General features: G+C 41.4%; 1 protein-coding gene across 1 annotated transcript in view; it reads right to left on the minus strand.

The window, feature by feature from the left end:
- Positions 1-17,874, minus strand: part of SEL1L2 (SEL1L2 adaptor subunit of SYVN1 ubiquitin ligase) — a 32,558-nt gene extending 14,684 nt beyond the window's left edge. Inside the window, exons 1-14 of the mRNA XM_074988476.1 lie at positions 17,810-17,874; positions 16,296-16,458; positions 15,874-15,927; positions 15,697-15,756; positions 15,526-15,607; positions 13,127-13,281; positions 12,533-12,589; positions 11,410-11,478; positions 7,568-7,645; positions 6,535-6,597; positions 5,862-5,949; positions 5,620-5,768; positions 1,011-1,176; positions 826-900 (exon numbers count right to left, since the gene is read on the minus strand). Coding sequence (XP_074844577.1) covers positions 826-900; positions 1,011-1,176; positions 5,620-5,768; positions 5,862-5,949; positions 6,535-6,597; positions 7,568-7,645; positions 11,410-11,478; positions 12,533-12,589; positions 13,127-13,281; positions 15,526-15,607; positions 15,697-15,756; positions 15,874-15,927; positions 16,296-16,458; positions 17,810-17,859 — 1,309 coding nt within the window. The 5' untranslated portion in view covers positions 17,860-17,874. The remainder of the gene's footprint in view (positions 1-825; positions 901-1,010; positions 1,177-5,619; positions 5,769-5,861; positions 5,950-6,534; positions 6,598-7,567; positions 7,646-11,409; positions 11,479-12,532; positions 12,590-13,126; positions 13,282-15,525; positions 15,608-15,696; positions 15,757-15,873; positions 15,928-16,295; positions 16,459-17,809) is intronic.
- Positions 17,875-19,359: the final 1,485 nt, after the last annotated feature.

Raw genomic sequence — 19,359 nt, forward strand, 5'->3', positions numbered from 1 at the left:
CCCTTTATTTTTAGGCTTGGCCTACACTGACATAATTATATTGGTCAGGGGTGTGAAAAAACACACCCAAAGGTACAGCTGCATCAATAAACACTCTGTAGATGCAGAAGGATGTGTCTTTTGAAATAGCTAATGTTAGCCAGGGAGGTGGTATTCCTACACTGACAGAAAAACTCCTGTCAATATATGTGACATCTACACTAGGTGGCTATACTGATAGAGCTATGATAACATAAGCTCTGCAGATTAGAAATCTTCTCCCCAGGTAGATAATTGCAAATTGTAAAGATGGTTTTCCAGATCCCAAATTATTCTTGAAACTGTACTGCAGTAGAGCATACAAATGTTGCACATTTAACAAGTAAGCTTATTTTGCCTATCTTTACACTTCTAAATTCCTATAATTATTCTTAGTGAGTATGTGTCAGTTTTGCTTGGTGTTCACTTTGCAAGAAATCATTTTTATGCAGTTTTGAAGGCTATAGTCCAAGTTTCATGATAAAGTACCCATGCATGAAGATTAATCAAAGGAGGATAAATGAGTAGTTGGGTGTTTTAACATGGAACGTTGAGAAGTTCCTGAATGTTAGATAGTTTTTAACCTGTCTTAGCCTGCAGTATAGATGTCCTTTTAATCATGAGCTAAATATATGAGAATCAACCCTTTAAAGGTGTTAGCTTATCTTAAGTTTTTTATGGTATGCTCTTGGGCCACTGAATGTTCATTTCTCTTCCAGCTGTATAATGTGATGAGCAGTTGAAGAAAATCATACTTATAAGAGTAGACAGCTAACTGCAAGTTATTTTTAACTTGGTGCTCCATACCTTGAGCTGCAGCTCTGTTCCACAGGAGAAATGCCAGTGGATACATCTGACCATTAGTGAGAATTTTAACCCGTTCTGTAAGAGAAAAATAGAATTTGCATAATTCACAATAGAACTTGGACATACAGACAGACAAACAAACTCAAATATATAGTAGACAGAGAAAATAATGTAACTTTTCTTACCAGATTCCAAAATGTAAGCTGAATTACTTTGAGCTACTTCATACCCCATTTCTGCTAATAGTGCATATTGAATCAGAGATGAATCTATGTTACCATCCTGGTAAGCAAAGTATGCAGTCAGGAATTTCTCAGACCAACTTCCTAATTCACAAACACTTCGGTAAAGCTGAACAGGGGAACAGTGAAAGAATAAGCCCATGAGGTTTTACACTTCACCAAAAGCAATTAAATCTGAGGAGTTGGCAGCTCCTACTCGGGGACACAAAGGTTAAATTCACAACATGTGCATGAATTATTTACAAAAAAATATGCCAAATAGCATTCTTTACTGGTACAAAAAGTATTAAATCATTAAAAGTCAGGTAAATCCATATCTAATGTGACTCTAAAGTTGTTTTCTTAGTGGCATATAAAGAAAAATTCATTGATGAAAAGCAAAAATGTTTTCCTTTTTACAACAAAAAATTATATATTTTAAGACGCTCTGTTGAATATTAAACCACAAATAGGATTGCAACTAGAGATGACAGAGATTTGTCAGACAATTTTTCAGACAATTTCAGACTTTTGTGTTGACAAAACTATTTGTGAATTTGACATATTTGCCAAATACTATTGGACAAAATAAAATGTGTTGGGTTAGATTCTCAAGAGGACTTGGCACCAGTCACAAAAGACCCAGCTGATTGTTCTCCCATCTGCCCTACACATTCAATAATCAGGGCACTTCCTGAGATGTGAGAGATAAATGTTTAAGTCTCTACTCCGGAGCAGGGATTTGAACTCAGATCTCCTCTCTCCCTACTGAATTCCTCAAACACCAGCCTGCATGCAGGGACTCTAGCAATCGCTCTTGTTGAAACTCTTCCACTAAGTATAAATAATTATGGGAACTTGAACCTGGATTTCTTGCTTCCCCCATAACTATCATTTTTTGGCTCAATAGCTATTCAACAATTTATGAAAAGTGGGACAGCTTCAACAGGCGAAAGTGAGAAGAACTCAACCTGGATACCTTGTTTTCATCTTTGTTCATAGCTTATGCCACACGACAGCCCCCAAATTCACTGGTCATTTGTAACTAACATCTGCTGGTGAGATTCAACTGTAAGACTAGCTATGACATGGTAGTACCACCACTATGTAATAATATTTTAGCATTTCCCCACTCCCGTTATCTTAAAGCACACCACAATTAAGATGTGTATCGGAGAACAGTGTCCCTGAGTGCTGGGGGAGAGGGGAACCCACCCTGCTCTGTGGTTGGATAATTTTTGCAAGATGTAAAGATTCCTATGCAAGAGTATGTCTTAGAGAAATACTTCTTATGTAACTATAAAAAGTCTTGGAATGCATATGTATTTCCTAAGAAAGCCAGCAATGTAAAACAAAAAAAAAAATCTAGATACAGTGCACATGTTGCCATCTAACTGCCTCAGCTGAAAAGGGGCCAGTTGAACTGAATGTATTTATAGTACACGGAAAACTTGATAAAACTAGAACTGCCATTACAATTCTAAAATAGCAACGAAGGGTCCTGTGGCACCTTATAGACTAACAGAAAAGTTTTGAGCATGAGCTTTTGTGAGCACAGACTCACTTCTTCAGATGCTGGTCTTGGAAATCTGCAGGGCCAGGTATAAATAAGCCAGAGCAAGGGTGGGGATAACAACGTTAGCTCAGTCAGCAAGGGTGAGGCTTACTACCAGCAGTTGATCTGGAGGTGGGAACACCAAGGGAGGGGAAGCTGCTTCTGTATTTAGCCAGCCATTCGCAGTCTTTGTTTCAGCCTGAGCTGAGGGTGTCGAATTTGCAGATGAATTGTAGCTCAGAAATTTCTCTTTGGAGTCTGGTCCTGATATTTCTTTGCTGTAGGATAGCTACTTTTAAGTCTGCTACTGTGTGGCCTGGGAGATTGAAGTGCTCTCCTACGGGTTTTTGTATATTGCCATTTCTGATGTCTGATTTGTGTGCGTTTATTCTTTTACGTAGAGACTGTCCAGTTTGTCCGATGTATGTAGCAGAGGGGCATTGCTGGCACATGATGGCATAAATTATATTGGTAGATGTGCAGCTGAATGAACCCACGATGGTGTGACTGATCTGGTTAGCTCCTGTAATGGTGTTGCTGATGTAGATATGTGGGCAGAGCTGGCAACGAGGTTTGTTGCATGGATGGGTCCCTGAGTTAGAGTGACTGTGGTCTGGTGTATAGTTGCTGGTTAGGATTTTCTTCAGGTTGGCAGATTGTCTCCTTGCCCACAGACAACCTGCCAACCTGAAGCAAATCCTAACCAGCAACTATACACCAGACCACAGTCACTCTAACTCAGGGACCCATTCATGCAACAAACCTCGTTGCCAGCTCTGCCCACATATCTACATCAGCAACACCATTACAGGAGCTAACCAGATCAGTCACACCATCGTGGGTTCATTCAGCTGCACATCTACCAATATAATTTGTGCCATCATGTGCCAGCAATGCCCCTCTGCTATATACATCGGACAAACTGGACAGTCTCTACGTAAAAGAATAAACGCACACAAATCAGACATCAGAAATGGCAATATACAAAAACCCGTAGGAGAGCACTTCAATCTCCCAGGCCACACAGTAGCAGACTTAAAAGTAGCTATCCTACAGCAAAGAAATTTCAGGACCAGACTCCAAAGAGAAATTTCTGAGCTACAATTCATCTGCAAATTCGATGCCCTCAGCTCTGGCTTAAACAAAGACCGCGAATGGCTTGCTAAATACAGAAGCAGCTTCCCCTCCCTTGGTGTTCACACCTCCAGATCAACTGCTGGTAGTAAGCCTCACCCTTGCTGACTGAGCTAACCTTGTTATCCCCAGCCTTGCTCTGGCTTATTTATACCTGGCCCTGCAGATTTCCAAGACCAGCATCTGAAGAAGTGAGTCTGTGCTCATGAAAGCTCATGCTCAAAACTTTTCTGTTAGTTTATAAGGTGCCACAGGACCCTTCGTTGCTGTTACAGATCCAGACTAACATGGCTACCCCTCCGATACTTGAATTCTAAAATGGGCATGAACAAAGCGGGCAAGGAATAAAAACAACCACAGCAACTCTTCCCTAAACAGTTTTATCAATGGTCCTATACAAGTACTTTGGATTTCTTAGGATGTATGGTTCCAAGTTAAATCAAACCTTGACATTTTAGGCAGACTCGACTTACTTTAAAAAAGGGAGCGGCAAAGTGATAAGTACTGTACTTACATTTGTAAATTACTTGGGTGATGAGTTATGAAATAGATGTAAAGATTGAGCCTAGAGCTGAGGGATTTAATACTCTGGGTTAATTTCAGTTGCTGAGTTTATTGTGCTGGTGCTAGGTGATCCCAGTGTCCTGTGAGGTCCAGGAGGCCAGCCTGGATGTTTGACATCCCTTCTGGCCTTAAATGCTATAGCCATGGCAACATTATGCCTTGCCTTCGAAAGTGCCGCTTTCGAAACGTATGCTGCTCGTGTAGACAGGGGCCTTTAAAAAGGACCCCCCCCATATTTCAAAAGCCCCTTTTCCTAAAACCAAGTGGGAAGAAGGGGCTTTCAAAATCCAGGGGGTTCTTTCAAAAGGCCCCTGTATACATGAGCAGCTTGCATTTCGAAAGTGGCACTTTCAAAATGCACTTGGCCGCCATTAGAATAACGAGGTGCTGCATATTCATGGCAGTGCCTCATTAGCATCTGCCAAAGTGGCTCATTAGCATACCCCTTTCAAAAGGTGGGGGCTAGTGTAGCCATGGCCTATGGATTGTCTACGTAGCATTTTGTAGAAAGCCTTCCAGTCTTTCACTGCAGCTGAAGCCACAACCTCAAATGCTATCTACCCATCTATTTTTAGAGCATTAGTGTGAGCTCCACGAGCCCAAATCCGTCAACCTGGACTGGAAGGTTTACTCCAGAACATAGGTGCCACTTCTAATGAGCGCAGGGGGCAGTCCTGCCCTCTCCAGAGCAGTGTGGCCCAAGAGCAGTGCGAGCTTCCTAGCTCACGCTAGTTTCAGGCCATGCCACTCTTGGGGAGTGGGAAGACTGCCCAACACTCACTGGAAGTGATGTAGTACTTCCATAGGAAGAGGCGGGCAGGAGCAGAGCCAGGTGGAGAGAGGGTGGAACATGGGTGGAATGGGGCAGGAGGGGGCATGGGTGGGGAAGAGGTGGAATATGGGTGGAGGAGGAGGGGGATGGAGGGAGCAGGGCCAAGCTATGTGGCTGGTGCCCCCACAGAATCCCCACAATAGTCACTTCTGCTCTAAAAAGCTGTGAATACATATCCTGTGACTCCAAGGTGTAAAGACCATTATACCTGCATGCTATGGGTCCCCATCCTCTATTCTAATTTATATTGGTCCTGTCTGGAACAACTTTACTGACATCAATGGATTTGTGCTGGATTTAGACTAGTGTAGCTCAAAACAGAATTTGGCTCAGATATAATAGTTTTCCTTCTTCAGAAAATGCAGATTTCTGACTCTAAATCATAGCATACAGGGAACTTTCATACAAGTGGAAGTTAAAATAGTAATAAAAATGCTGGGTATTACTTCTATAACTAATCACAAAACTTTAAAAAATATACTATTTACCTCAACTGCATTTTGACATGATCTAAACACTCCAGTTCCTGCAGCATACATCTGAGCCAAATAATAAACAGCAATGGGTTGCCCATTTTGGGAGGCCAAGTAAAAATATTTGAAGGCAAGTTTATAGTCTTTCCTTACTCCAGAGCCAGCTGCAAATCAAGTTGAGATTGGAGCCTTTAGTTTTTGAAAAATTATAAACTACTAATTAATGCACATTTTAATTAAAAATGTATAGTGCTTACAGTAATACATGACTCCTAATTGGAACTGTGCATCCGCCAAACCTTTCTCAGCTGCTTTATGGAAGTATTTAAAAGCTTCAGTATAGTTCTGAAAGGTAATTACCCTCCATTAATGAAAATTCTATGTGCCTACCAGCAAGATAAGAATTGTGAGTTCGCGAAAAAGACAAGTTTTGTCCCACTTCTGAGTGGCACAATTTAATGACAGACTGTTATGCTGTATCCCAAACAAAGTGAGAACAAAAATCAAACTAACATTTTTCTCTGATGTACAGCTTGTATATTGTTTGAGATTAGGGTCCTAATCATGGTTTCACACCAATTATCCACATTCCAACTCCACAGAGCTCAATGGAATAACACCTACAAATGTTTTTCATTTATTTAACTGGACACTGGGCCTCATTCTGTTCAAAGATACCCTAGTACACAAGAGTAGGAACTCCATTAAAGACACACAATGGTGTGTTCATGATTGTATTCAGAGTACTATACAAGAAAAATTACTCGTATTTGCCCATTGACTGCATCACTTGAATAAGATACATTGCAGCTATTTGAGCTACAGTCTCCTGTTAAAGGGTGTGTTAATCTAGAGTAGATATTTATTTTCTCTGATTTTTTTACTAGTTATACTGTGAATAACATTTGAAAAGACTAAAATAATTCTTACCACTGGAACACCTTTTCCTTGAAAATAAAGAAGGCCTAGTCCCCACAGTCCAACTGCATTACCCTAAAATAATGTATTAAATTTGAATGTAATTTTTCATTAAAGACATTGAAAAACACTTGTAATGAACATCTATCAGACAAGTTACTAACCAATTAGATATTTTGGTGTTCTTTTTCTAAGATATAGTGAATGTAGAACTATGAAGTCTGATAATGATTAAGGATCAGTGCTGAAGTAGTAATCCTCTGATGATTCTAATGAGAGCTCGTGGAGAGATACCATATCTGGCTTGCTGCAGGAGGAAGGGGGTGGATAAAGAGGGCGGTAGCCCAGAGGCCCAATGTTTCAAAGGGCCTTAGGGTTCTGGTTGCCACCTCTGCTACTTTGGCGGTGGTGGCTGGAGCTTCAGACCTGTTGAAGTGCTGCAGCAGTGCTTTTCCAGCTGCAGTGCTACTGTTGGGGTGGGGCTGAAAGCTGACTGCTCTTGACTGTGCCCCTTCCAACCTGGCCCCGCCCCTTCCCAGACACAGAGCCAAGCTCCCCACCCCCATCTTGCCCCAGGGCCCACAGCAGCTGTTAGTTCCGCTGACCATATCTTATGTTTAAAAATGGCTTTAACCTTTATTATCCATATGTTATTTCATTACCATTAATAAAGGCTCCTTAAATGTGGCTTCAGTGAATGGTAAAACAAAAGCAGGGTATTCTACTCCCCCCTCCATACTACTAATGACAAAACACATTTTTCATCAGCATTTGTGAATTTGACAAAATACAATTCTTTTGAAAGGCTCCCATCTACACAGGCAGTGTGCGTTCCAAAAGTGGCACTTTTGAAACACGCGCAGTTGACATTATGCTAATGAGGCACTGCATATTCATGTCAGTGCCTTATTAGCATCTTCTGAACTCCCTCCTTTACATACCCCCTTCGAAAGGGAGGGGCCAGTGAAGATGCAGCCTAATTGAGGCATAAATCAAGTACACTCTTAAAATATTATATACAAACAGATACTTTTTCTTACATTACCTTTTCAGCTGCCATTGTGAAGTACTTAAAGGCAGAAGCATTACTTTGTGCCACTGCAACACTTCCTTCTAAAAACATCTGATCAATGTAAAGAAAAGGAGATTTGCTCCTTAGATATGTGTTACAAATCCATCCCTATTCAGTTTTTCATAAAAAAAATTATAAAGAGTGGAACAATGTCTGCTCCTATTTCCATTTATACATCCCCCCGTAAGGCCAATGACATTGTACAGGTGTAATTCAAAACAAAAATTTACCAGTTTTATCCCACTTATAAGTTTTACTGACTAGATTAACTTTCTAAAATGATTCTTACTGAGTACACACTAACAGAATCATGTTAATTACTTGTTTGTAACTTGTTTTCTTAAAAAAAAAAGCCATTAGGTTATTTGCAGTAACTCCAGAGGCCATGATTTTCAAAAGTAACTGGTGATCTTTGGGTGCCTCCCTTTTAGCACCCAAACTGAGACATCTTATAGCGAGATGGTGAGAAAATGGTCAACCACCACCTCTGGAAATTAGGCCCTCAGAAGGCCTCTCAAAATGCACCACAAAAAATGGAGGCACCCAAATTGTGATTCAATTTGGAAAACCTTGGCCTAGGTAGCTTGAAGACATATTTTTCTCTATCAGTTTTATCGTTTCAATAGTTAGTTAACACTGATTGCCTCCTAGGGTATCTACATTGTTTTGTTTTGGTTTGGTTTGTTTTCCCATTGGCAGTATTAAGTATCAACAGAGGTCGGAGTATAAACAGGGAATGACTGTTTTTATGATGAGCAACTAATTTTATAGGGTTTTTTATATTTACTTGGTGACAGAATAGCAAAACTTTATATGTCTCTCACCAGATACAAATATTAAAGCACTTTGGACCCCAAACCTGGCCTTTATGAAAACACCAATTTAAAGTTCTATTCCACTGTAATTTTAATCATGATAAGTATTGTGGATGTAAATCAGTCCTCAATTCTATCTCTGGCATCTCCCTGAGCTCAATGTAAATGAAGTGCAAAGTTGGATCTATATCATTAGACACAAAAAAGAGGCCTGGTTGCAGCTCCGCTTGCAAGCAGAAGTTGGGCTGGAAGAAAGTTCTAGATGGAAACTTGTTGTAATACACATCTAAAGTGTATGGGTAAAACTCCACAATGGCTGCAGAAGATGCTCTCTTGGGGGCTGTGCCAGTCCCTGTGCTGGCTGAGGGAGGGATAGGGCTGGCACAGTGTGGGGGGGGGTGCTACATTGGGAGGGGGGTCTGGACCAGACCCTACACTGGATTGTGGAGAGGCTGGGGCTGGCATGGTGCAGGGGGAACTCTGTTGGGGGTCTGGACTGGGCCCTGCAATGGATAGGGGAGGGTCTGGCATGATGGAAGCCTTCCATGGGAGGGCCTCTGTGTTCTGTGCTGGTCGGGGAGGGGCTGGGGTTGGCACAATGCAGGGAGGAGGCAAACATGGTAAATCCTTGCCTGGACAGACAGACAGACACAGCAAAAATAATATATAAGATGATATAAAATTAGAACTGGTTTGAAATAAATAATTCATTTTTATATAGTATTTCCACAAACTTTGATTCATTGGTGGCTTTGGTCATAAACAGAACGTGTCTTTGGTCTTCTGTCTCTTTATGGTAGACACAGGGCTGCTGACAGGGTAAGGTGACCATACATCCCATTTTCACCAGGACAGTCCCATATTTTAGGGAGGTGCCCTGCCTTTTTTTTTTTTAACAAAAAGGCAAATTGTCCTGTATATTCACTCCCCCTGCTGAGCTGCCCTTTCCCCAAATCAGTGCAGTTGCAGCTACAGGTAAAAGCAGTCAGGAGCTGTCTGGACAACGCATGCAACATGTACTGACTGGCCAGTACAGGAAGCAGCAGGAGAGGGAGGCAGGGGCCCTGCCATACCGGTAAGGCAGGGTTTGGTGGGGGGTAGTTTAGTGTATTTTTGTCCCATCTCTATGATTTTAAAGGGGGACCTGGTGCCCCAGCAGTGCTGGGCAGACCCTCCGTGAGGCAGCTGCCCCTGCAGCTGGGGAGACCACTGTGGAGAAGTAGCTCAATCCCTGCCGCAGGACAGCCTCCCATGTAGCTGCTCCTTTCCCCATGAGGCAGCCGCCTCCACAGCTAGGGAGCCCCCACAGCCACAGAGTTCTTCTGCAGGACAGCAGCCCCACCGCCAGTGCCCCAAGGGGTGGGGCAGCACCCTCTGCAGCCAGGGAGGCACCCTCCCGGCAGGGCAGCGGCCCCATTTCCAGCACCCAGAGGTGTGGGGCAACCAGGGAGGTCCCGGGAGGGGTGGCAGCCCCATTCCTGGAGCACTGCCACCACAGGACAGCGCCCCCCTCCCCGCCCCCCCCCCCCCGACAGGGCAGCCACCGTTGGAGCCAGGAAGCATCCCTGCAGCAGTCCAGGAGCCCAGCAGTGTGGGGCAGCCGGCAAACCCCTCTTTTCCACAGGGCAACTGCCCCTGCAACTGGAGAGCTCCCCCATGGGATGGCAGCCCCATTCCGGTGCCCCATGGCATTAGGTGGCCAGGGAGCTGCACTTACTTGGCAGCCACAGCTGAAGAACTACCCCCAACCCAGTGTACCAGATTTGGCATGGCACAATATGGTCATCCTGTGACAGGGGGACAAAAGGGGCAGTTGCCCAGGGGCCTAGCATGTCAAAGGGGCCTGGGGCTCTGGCTGCTATCGCTGCTACTTTGGCAGCAGCAGCGGCCAGAGGCCCAGGGCCCTTTCAAGTGCTGTGGCAGTGCAGCTGTGCCATTCCACTCTGCTCTGAGGGAAGGAGTGTGGGCCCAGCACAACAATTGGAGCAGTACAGAGGCTGACTACCCTAGGCCCTGCCTCTTCTGTCTTTGGCCCCACTCCCTGTGGGGGTGTGGAGCTATGCCTCCTTCCTCCCTTATCCCAGGACCCACGCTAGCTGTCAGCCTCCTCAGTAGGGATTTTTTGTGGGCATTACAGTATCTAAATTTAATTACACAGTTCTAACCAGAGTTACTAGATACTTGATTTCTAAAGGTTAGGTTCTAGTGTGTCGCTCTGGGGAGTGGGTGGGGAGGAGAAGGGATAGTTTGCTAACCCCCTCTTAACAGTTCTCAAATATTTCTCTACCCCCCGCCCCCCGTATATTGGCTCAGTTCTACTGAATTTGGATGCTGTCCCCTCTTGTCCCTTCCCACCTACCATCTCATGGTAGGGAATAGCAGTTATATGGAGTCTGCTTTGCCTGAAGGATCTCTGAGCCAAGATTTGGGGTGGCCACATGGGGACGTGAAGGGAAAGGCCGACTACCAATACACCTTGGCCGTGTCTACACAAGCCCCAAACTTCAAAATTGCCATGCAAATGGCCATTTCGAAGTTTACTAATGAAGCGCTGAAATGCATGTTCAGCGCTTCATTAGCATGCGGGCGGCCGCGGCACTTCGAAATTGATGCGCCTCGCCGCCACGCGGCTCGTCCCAACGGGGCTCCTTTTCAAAAGGACCCCGCCTACTTCAAAGTCCCCTTATTCCCATGAGCAGATGGGAAAAAGGGGACTTCGAAGTAGGCAGGGTCCGTTCAAAAAGGAGCCCCGTCGGGACAAGCCACGCGGCTGCGAGGAGCGTCAATTTCGAAGTGCCGTGGCCGCCCGCATGCTAATGAAGCGCTGAATATGTATTTCAGTGCTTCATTAGTAAACTTCGAAATGGCCATTTGTGTGGCAATTTCGAAGTTTGGGGCTAGTGTAGACACAGCCCCTGAGTGGCTTCTTTAGGTTTAGTCATTATCTAGTCCTCAATCATTGCAATTTGTCAAATTAATTTCATGCAAATTAATACGTACCTTCCCCAGGAATGCCATACCATGTGTATTCCCTGCTTGTGCTGCCTTTAGGAAATAGTACAAAGCTTTCTGAATAAAAAGCAATAACAAAGTTATATTTTTCACCTGAAAAAGGTGTGTTTGTCAATTTCCATCAAGGCAAATATTTTGCACAGCTTCTCAATTTCTCTTGATTTAGACAGACCAAAAAGTGTCTCAACACGGCCTTGAAAATAGCTTTATACAATTAGGCTCTGAACCTAGAAACGCTTGAACACTAGTATAATTTTATGCTCACTCAGGAAGACTATTGACTACATGTTGGCCTTTGGAGAATCACGGCCTTAGTCTGGTATGAATCAAAGGTAACATTAGCTAAGCATGCTTAGGAGCAAATTTACACGGTAGAGGCTATGTGAACCCAATTTTTACAAACTTTTGTTACAATGCATGTGACCATTAGAAAAAAACTTTAGTGCTCCCCATAATGTGAATTAGCTTTCAGAAATATAATTTTTCCTTTCAAATACTTCCCCTCTTACAATTGTCAATGTTAGTTTTGTGTCTGAAAACACTCAGATAGGCACAAAATATCAACACTATCACATGCTATTTATATGTACATGAATTAAAGTATATGTCTTTTTACAGGGTCAGTCTGAGGCATAAGGAACTCCTTAGATTTTTGGATTTCTGAAGCTCCTGAAAAGCCGCACTATCCTAGTAAGTCAAAATTTGTCGCATCTGCTGCTCTGACAGCAAGAATAGAAAGGGGAGAGACAAACTGCCTTACTTGTTCTTCTTCCCACAGGACTAGAAAAGGAAGAGACTTGCCTCTAATTTCCCTCTCTCTCATATAAATTTGCAGTTATCTTGATATGAAACTTTTTGGCTACTTTGGGGTATTGAGATAATTACGGGACCCAGACAGTCTGTCTGAGCACTTTTACCTTTATAACTATGCTAGCTGAAACTCTGTATAATAAAGTCTTTTTAGTGTATAATGAGGTTCTTAATTGTACAGAATCAATGAAGTTAAATTTCTTTAGTTTATTACAGAATAGTCATACGTGCAAATAAACTGGCTGTTGTGAAATCTAATGTTGCAAGATTAAATCATCAGCTGTTATTTAAATATACCTACAGAATGATCTTTCTCTAGTCCTTTCCTTCCTGCAAGATGTAATTGTCCAAGATATACCTAGAAGTATTTATTAAAATATATATATAAGAAATAGTCTCTGAAATCCTTACAAAAAATTTCCTGGGAAGAAAATAAAAGTAGTTAAAGTACTTTATTACTGGCTTCTGACCAATTAATACATCTCAAATTCTTTCATACAAATATTGTAATGGTTTTTGCTTAACCTAATAAAATTTTTACTTCATTTCTGCATTTTAGTGTAACACCCAAAACCGCTAATCAAGGTTGGGACTCCATGGTACAAATGCATGGTTCATGCCTAGACAGCTGACATTCTGAGGCCCTAATTCTGCAATCAGATCCATACAAGCAGACTTTTGTGTCTGCATGGAGTCCCGTGGTAGCAAAGGGCTCTGTATCATATCAAAAAATCTCCTGTACCCGCTTCTCTTGTGTACGTAAATCCTGTTCCCATTGACTTGAGTGCTGCAGGTCAACGCCCAATATGACAAAACATTTGCAGATTATGACTATTGTTCTATCCCCAGAAGTCAATATTTTTGCCAGAAAAAACATCCTAGCTTTATGCATTACCTGTATCTGTGTGTCTCCTCTCTCAGCCAAAAATCTGTAGTATTGGTATACATCCCAGTCTAAGAAGTCATTGTTAGAACTCAGATTTTCTGATTTTTCTATCAGTCTCACTTTTTCTACTGGCATATCTTCATTTTTTTCTAATTTATCAACAACTGTTAATATAAATGACAACCGGCAACACAGAACAGTGGTATTTAGCAACATCGAGATTATTAATGTGGACAGTACGTATTACATCGATTTTCATGAAATTAGGCAAAATCTGGTTAGCCAAATAAAGTAGAACAAGTATAACATGCAGTACTATACTGCTTTCCTGTTTTAGTAATTGTGGTACAGTTCAGAAGAGTATTGCTCACTTAAGGAAATAAAGCAATAGCATTAAACAGGTATATTTTCTCTTTTTAGATATTGTTTTTTTCTATACAATGCTGAATTCAGACTGGAATTCCCAGGTCCGGCATCTTATGTAGCAGGGACAAAGAAGAACTTGGAAGAAGGAAAAAAGCCTACATTTGCATCTGCTCATTATGGCTACGTCTACACGTGCCCCAAACTTCGAAATGGCCACGCAAATGGCCATTTCGAAGTTTACTAATGAAGCGCTGAAATGCATATTCAGCGCTTCATTAGCATGCGGGCGGCAGCAGCACTTCGAATTGACGTGCCTTGCCGCCACGCGGCGCGTCCAGACTGGGCTCCTTTTCGAAAGGACGCCGCCTACTTCGAAGTCCCCTTATTCCCATGAGCTCAAGCGAATAAGGGGAGTTCGAAGTAGGCGGCATCCTTTCGAAAAGGAGCCCAGTCTGGACGCGACGCGCGGCGGCAAGGCGCGTCAATTTCGAAGTGCCGCTGCCGCCCGCATGCTAATGAAGCGCTGAATATGCATTTCAGCGCTTCATTAGTAAACTTCGAAATGGCCATTTGCGTGGCCATTTCGAAGTTTGGGGCATGTGTAGACACGGCCTATGTCATGTAGATGAAAGGCCAGTATGCGCTGACCTGAGAAATGATAATTATGTTTATCAACATAACAATCGTTCCCACCAGAAAAGTACTGGTTATTGCTGTGCTTATGCAACTCCCATAAAGATTATTTGTATGTATTTGAGGAACTAGAAGTAAAATGTAAGAATTATTTTCATAACTTTTATGCTAAGGTCAATAATTCTTGCTAAAAGCATAGCAATAAAGACTTTCGTTGATGTTGATTTAAGAGTAAAATTGATAAATGGGAAAGATACCACATGAATTACTAATATAAGATACTTTAATTTGGCATATGTGACTTTCAGTCCTGAAAAGTAGGTTTTCCATTTTTCTTATAAAATATTATGTAAAGGTCACTTTATAATTCAGAGAGAATATCTTTACCCAGACAAATAAAAAATTAAAGTTAAAGAGTTAAAAAGTTAAAGTTGAAAACGTGACTTTAAAAAATCCACGGTGTTGTAGTTTAACAAACACCAGTGAAATGTTGGGAGTTCCAAAAACTTGCGGTGAACATTTATGCATCACTGTTTAATTTGGTCTCTTCCAACCAGTACACTGGACAGCCTCACTAGTTTCCGTAACAAACTTAGTCATAATAATATATGGCTTTAAAGTGTATGATAAAACTACCACCCCTGCTTTCAAGATGATATGGGGCATTTCACTTACAAAGAGGAAAATGTTTGGACAAGCTCAAAGCTCAAATGGTTGAATATGTTTCACCTCTAACCTCAGTGAAGGAATACAGGTGTCATGAGCTATGGCTCTGTTGGCTGGGTTGGTGCCTTACATGTTTGATTTATAAGCTTGAATGTGGTTTGGCAGAACCATGTTTGAGGTTACCATAGTTGAGGAGCTTCCAAAGTTCCTGTGTCAGATTAGATTCTTTTATTAGGACAGGAGTACCGAGTAGCAATATATTTGAGGTGTAAATCTGCCTTGACAACCTCCCTCATCATGCCATTAGAGGTTGTGCTCAGCTCTTTAAACTGGTGGCACTACCTGGAAAATGGCATAGCCAATGACGTCCAGGAAGTGAATAGATTCACTTCCTCTTGTGAAGAGTGGGGTGCCAGAATCAGGCTTCTAATGGAAACTGTCTTAGAACTCTGACTGTGAAATCTCCAGCATGCTACTAAAATATTATTGTCACTACTATATGAAAATCCAGAAAATTGATGGAACTCATGAGATTGCAATACTACATATCTTAAATGCTAACACTGGAAATATGTGCATTGTTCCTATTGATCTTAATGAACAGCACATCTGTCCATCTGGGAGCAGAATCTGGTGTAATACATATATATATAGTTACTAGTTATGAATTAAAAATATCTTTCTTCAGATATTATTTTTCATTTGTTCTAAAACAAAGTATGAAAAAATATGTGATTGCTTACTGAAATATGCCACTTTCCTGTAATTAGTTAGTGCTGCTTCACAGTTTCTTGGAACATTGATTCCGAGCCAGTAACGGTATCCCTAAAACAATAAATAACAAATATTTTTCGTATTCTTTAAATTTTGGATTATTATACAGAGAACAAGAAATAGATACATAATTTACAAACCAAAATCATCTGGGATATCAAATTGCCTCCAAGACTTCCAAACGTGTAATAAACAAGAGCCTAAAACACAGAAACAAAACATTATACAAGGAACAAAGAAACCAAACCAGTAGAACTTTTGGTAAGTAATTTCTTTAATTTTTAAAAGACTAGCATATCACTTTTCATTTTTCTTACCTTGGCTGGATTATATTCCACTCCTATGCCATATGAAAACATAAATCCTAAAGCCTGCAGCTCAAAAATAAAAACAAATGTTAGTACATTAGATTAGTCTATTTCAATTTTTCAATATGAATAAAGTTGTAAAAACAATCAAATTTATAAAGTGAAAAGTAAAGTAAATTTTAAAATGTCAGTTATAACTATCTGGTGCTATTTAAAATGGATTTAACTACAGAATGATTAAAAACAGTTTTGATTAATATGTAACTGTTGTGTGGTCCCACACTGTACCAATATAAATGCAAAAAAGTAGACCACACCTTACTGTTTTTCAAATAGCAATAAGCTTTCCAGTTGGGCAATGTCTTAATTAAAACTTTATACACTTACCTCCCTCCACCCCGAACAGAATAAAACAAAACAAATCGACTTACAGTTTGGCCTTTAGGAGATCCTTTTTCAGCCAAAGTCTCATATAATGTCACTGCTGCGGTTATATTTTGTGGACCATGATAACCAAACAGCAAAGCAGCAGCCAATTTCTCCATAGCTTTCAAATGTCCCAAATCTGCTGCTTTGGTAAGGAGCTGGTAAGCTCTGATTCAAAAATATGAAATTCAGGTTTAATCATCTAATCTTAATTTATCACCTCAAATACTGCAATGGTGTCTATAAGGTTATGTCTATATTACAGCGATTTGTAGACGCAGGTTTTTGTCAGAATATATCTTCTGAAAAAACTTCTGTTGACAGATCACAGCCGATCTGCTCTGTCGACAGAGAGCGACTGGACCTGTCTGCACTCTCTGCAAAATAGCCAAATGGTAGTACAGCAGATAGGGCTGCCCAGTATCTTGGAAGCCCTGTCTGTCAACTGAGGGCCCCCCGAGACATCCAGACTGGCTTTATGTCGACAGATCTCTGTTGACAGAGGTGATATGCCTCATGGAGAGTGGTATAAGACTGTCGATAAAAGTGCTGTGTTCTGTCGATTTACTGTCGACAAAATGTCTTGGGAATCTGGAGGGTCCCCATGTTTTGTCGACAAAACCGGCATTTTGTTGACAAAACCCTCTAGTGCAGACACAGACCGAGAGGAGATGTAGCACGTGACAGGTACTAGTTCAAGTAGCGATTTCTATTATGCACCTCCTAAAATAGGCTTGCTTGTCTGGCAGCAGGGAAGTTTAAATTCTTTGTTTGCAGACACCTACCTTGAACAGTAACTTCAATTAGTGTGATAAGTAGAGCAGGATGAAATTTTTCAGATTATTAGTTTGTTTCACAGAAAACATAGCATTAGCCAACCTGAAACTACTGTGGTGAGGGTGCTGCTTTTTTTACTACTCTGTTGTGATGTAGGAGACCCAGTGGCTAGAGTACTTCCTAGAAATATGAGAGACCAAAGTTTATTTATTTCTCAATATCAGATGTAAAGGGAAATTTAACCCAAGTCTCCCTCATCCAAAGTGAATGTCCTAACCCAAAAAAAAAAGAATTGAGTGGATTTGTTTAACTGGAAATAGATTTCTGTACTCAATTCACTAATTTTTTTCCACAACTGTTGTACTTCGTTGACCCAAACTGATTTTTTGGCTAATTTGTATGTCTTTGCATGATGCTTTGCCAATGTAGAATGCAAAATTCCAAGTAATTGCCAACTAGTGTGGTTATTTAAGCTAGAATAGAAATATTCAGTAATGTTAAACGTGACATTGTTGGTCCCAATCCTGCCAAAAGTTGTGTTCAGGAATATTTTCTCTCTCACAGGCGTCTATTGATCTCAGTGACGCTCAGTGCCAGGAAATGTACAATAGGATAAAATCCCTCATGGGACTGAAGCCTGGACTGCAAATGCCTCAGTCAGGGCATGCTCTTGTGTGTCTTTAAAACACACTGTTATCTTTATTACTGATTTAGCCCCACAAGTTCTAGAGTACAGACTTACTCCTCCTTCTCTCTTTTGCTTTTGGAATGTTTCAGTATTTTGATGCTCATTTTATAAAGGTGATGACCTTGCTCCTCATTCTTCTTTCTTCTAGTCAGATCTTCCACTATAGGTGTACAAAACATATAAATTAAAATGACTGAAAATTAAAACAACATTTTTTGATCTACAGCAAATACTCGTCTGATACAGTTGCTGTGATTCGCAAATACATATGACAGATTTATGTTTGAAAATTTGCTCCTTTCAATCAGTTTAGATTAGAGATTCAAAATCCATTTGTCCATGAGTTCAGGTAGTTGCAATTGTTGATACTGAGGAAAACAAATACGGATAGTCATATATCCCTGTCATATCAGCATCCAGAATTCTGATAAAATCTTGGAAAACTGTCTGCATTGTGAATTTGTGTTATGAAAGGTTCTCTGTAGAGTGATATTTGGAGACAGAGATGGAGAAGCACCAAGAGAGCCTTTGTCTCAGACTTGAGTTGAACCTTAAGGCAGAGTTGCTCACTGGGATATGGCCATTTCTTTTAGTCTGAAATTTAGGAAAAAAGAGATTGTATTATTCTTAGAATATACTCAAACTCAACATCACTGATTTCTTATGCAGGGGAAAACAGATTTGAAAAGCCCTGAACATCTACTGTTTAGCAGAAGGGTGACACTGGTGTTGGAAGAGGCAATAACCTCTTACTAGGCAATAACCTAGTAAATGCTGTGCTGAATTGGAACCTAAATAAGTGTTTAATTCCACCCCTATTTAATAAAGCACTTATGTGTGAGCACACAAAGTGAATAACTTCTTTTTCTTTGAGTAGTGTCTCAAGGGGTGCACCAGTGTAGGTGACCGCCAAGCATTATCCCCTCTGGAGGGCTGGGACTTTGGAATTGGGTCACTTACAAATGACAGTGCTGTGGAGCACAGGTGCTTACTTTTGTTTTTGTTGGTGGGACTGCCTCTCTGCTCCCTACCCACAGTGAAAGCAGCAGCAGGAGGCAAGAGCACAGTCTGGGGACTGGGGCCACAAAAGATTAATCCACCCTTGTGAGGACTGAGTATTCCTTATTTTTGGTAAGTGGGTGATTAAACCCTGGAGCAACCTGGGTCTTCCAGGGGGTACATAAACTCATCTAAATATTTGTCTAGTTTTACAGCAGGGATACATCTACACAAGAAGCCTCTGTTAACAGAAGTCACTGTCCAAAGGGATTTCCTGGCAAAACTTCTGGTGGCAGATCGCTTATATGAATAGAAACAGATTGAAAGAGCAATCTGCTCTGTCAACAGAGAGCAGCCAGACTGCCTGGCCTTTTCTGGACAGAATGACTGACTGGAAGCTCTGCAAACAGGGCTGCCTGGTGAACTGGAATCCCTGTCTGTTGACAAAAGGTCCCTGGAGCATCTACACAGCTGTTTTGTCAACAGAACACAGTCCTGAGAGATCTTGAGAGACATTATACCTGAACAGGGTGAAGTATAATGCTGCTGGTGGATGTGCTGGGTTTTGTCAACTGTCAACAAAGCGCATTTTGCATAGACGCTCT

Source organism: Carettochelys insculpta, chromosome 3 (assembly GCF_033958435.1).
Source record: "Carettochelys insculpta isolate YL-2023 chromosome 3, ASM3395843v1, whole genome shotgun sequence".
Classification (NCBI taxonomy): domain Eukaryota; kingdom Metazoa; phylum Chordata; order Testudines; family Carettochelyidae; genus Carettochelys; species Carettochelys insculpta.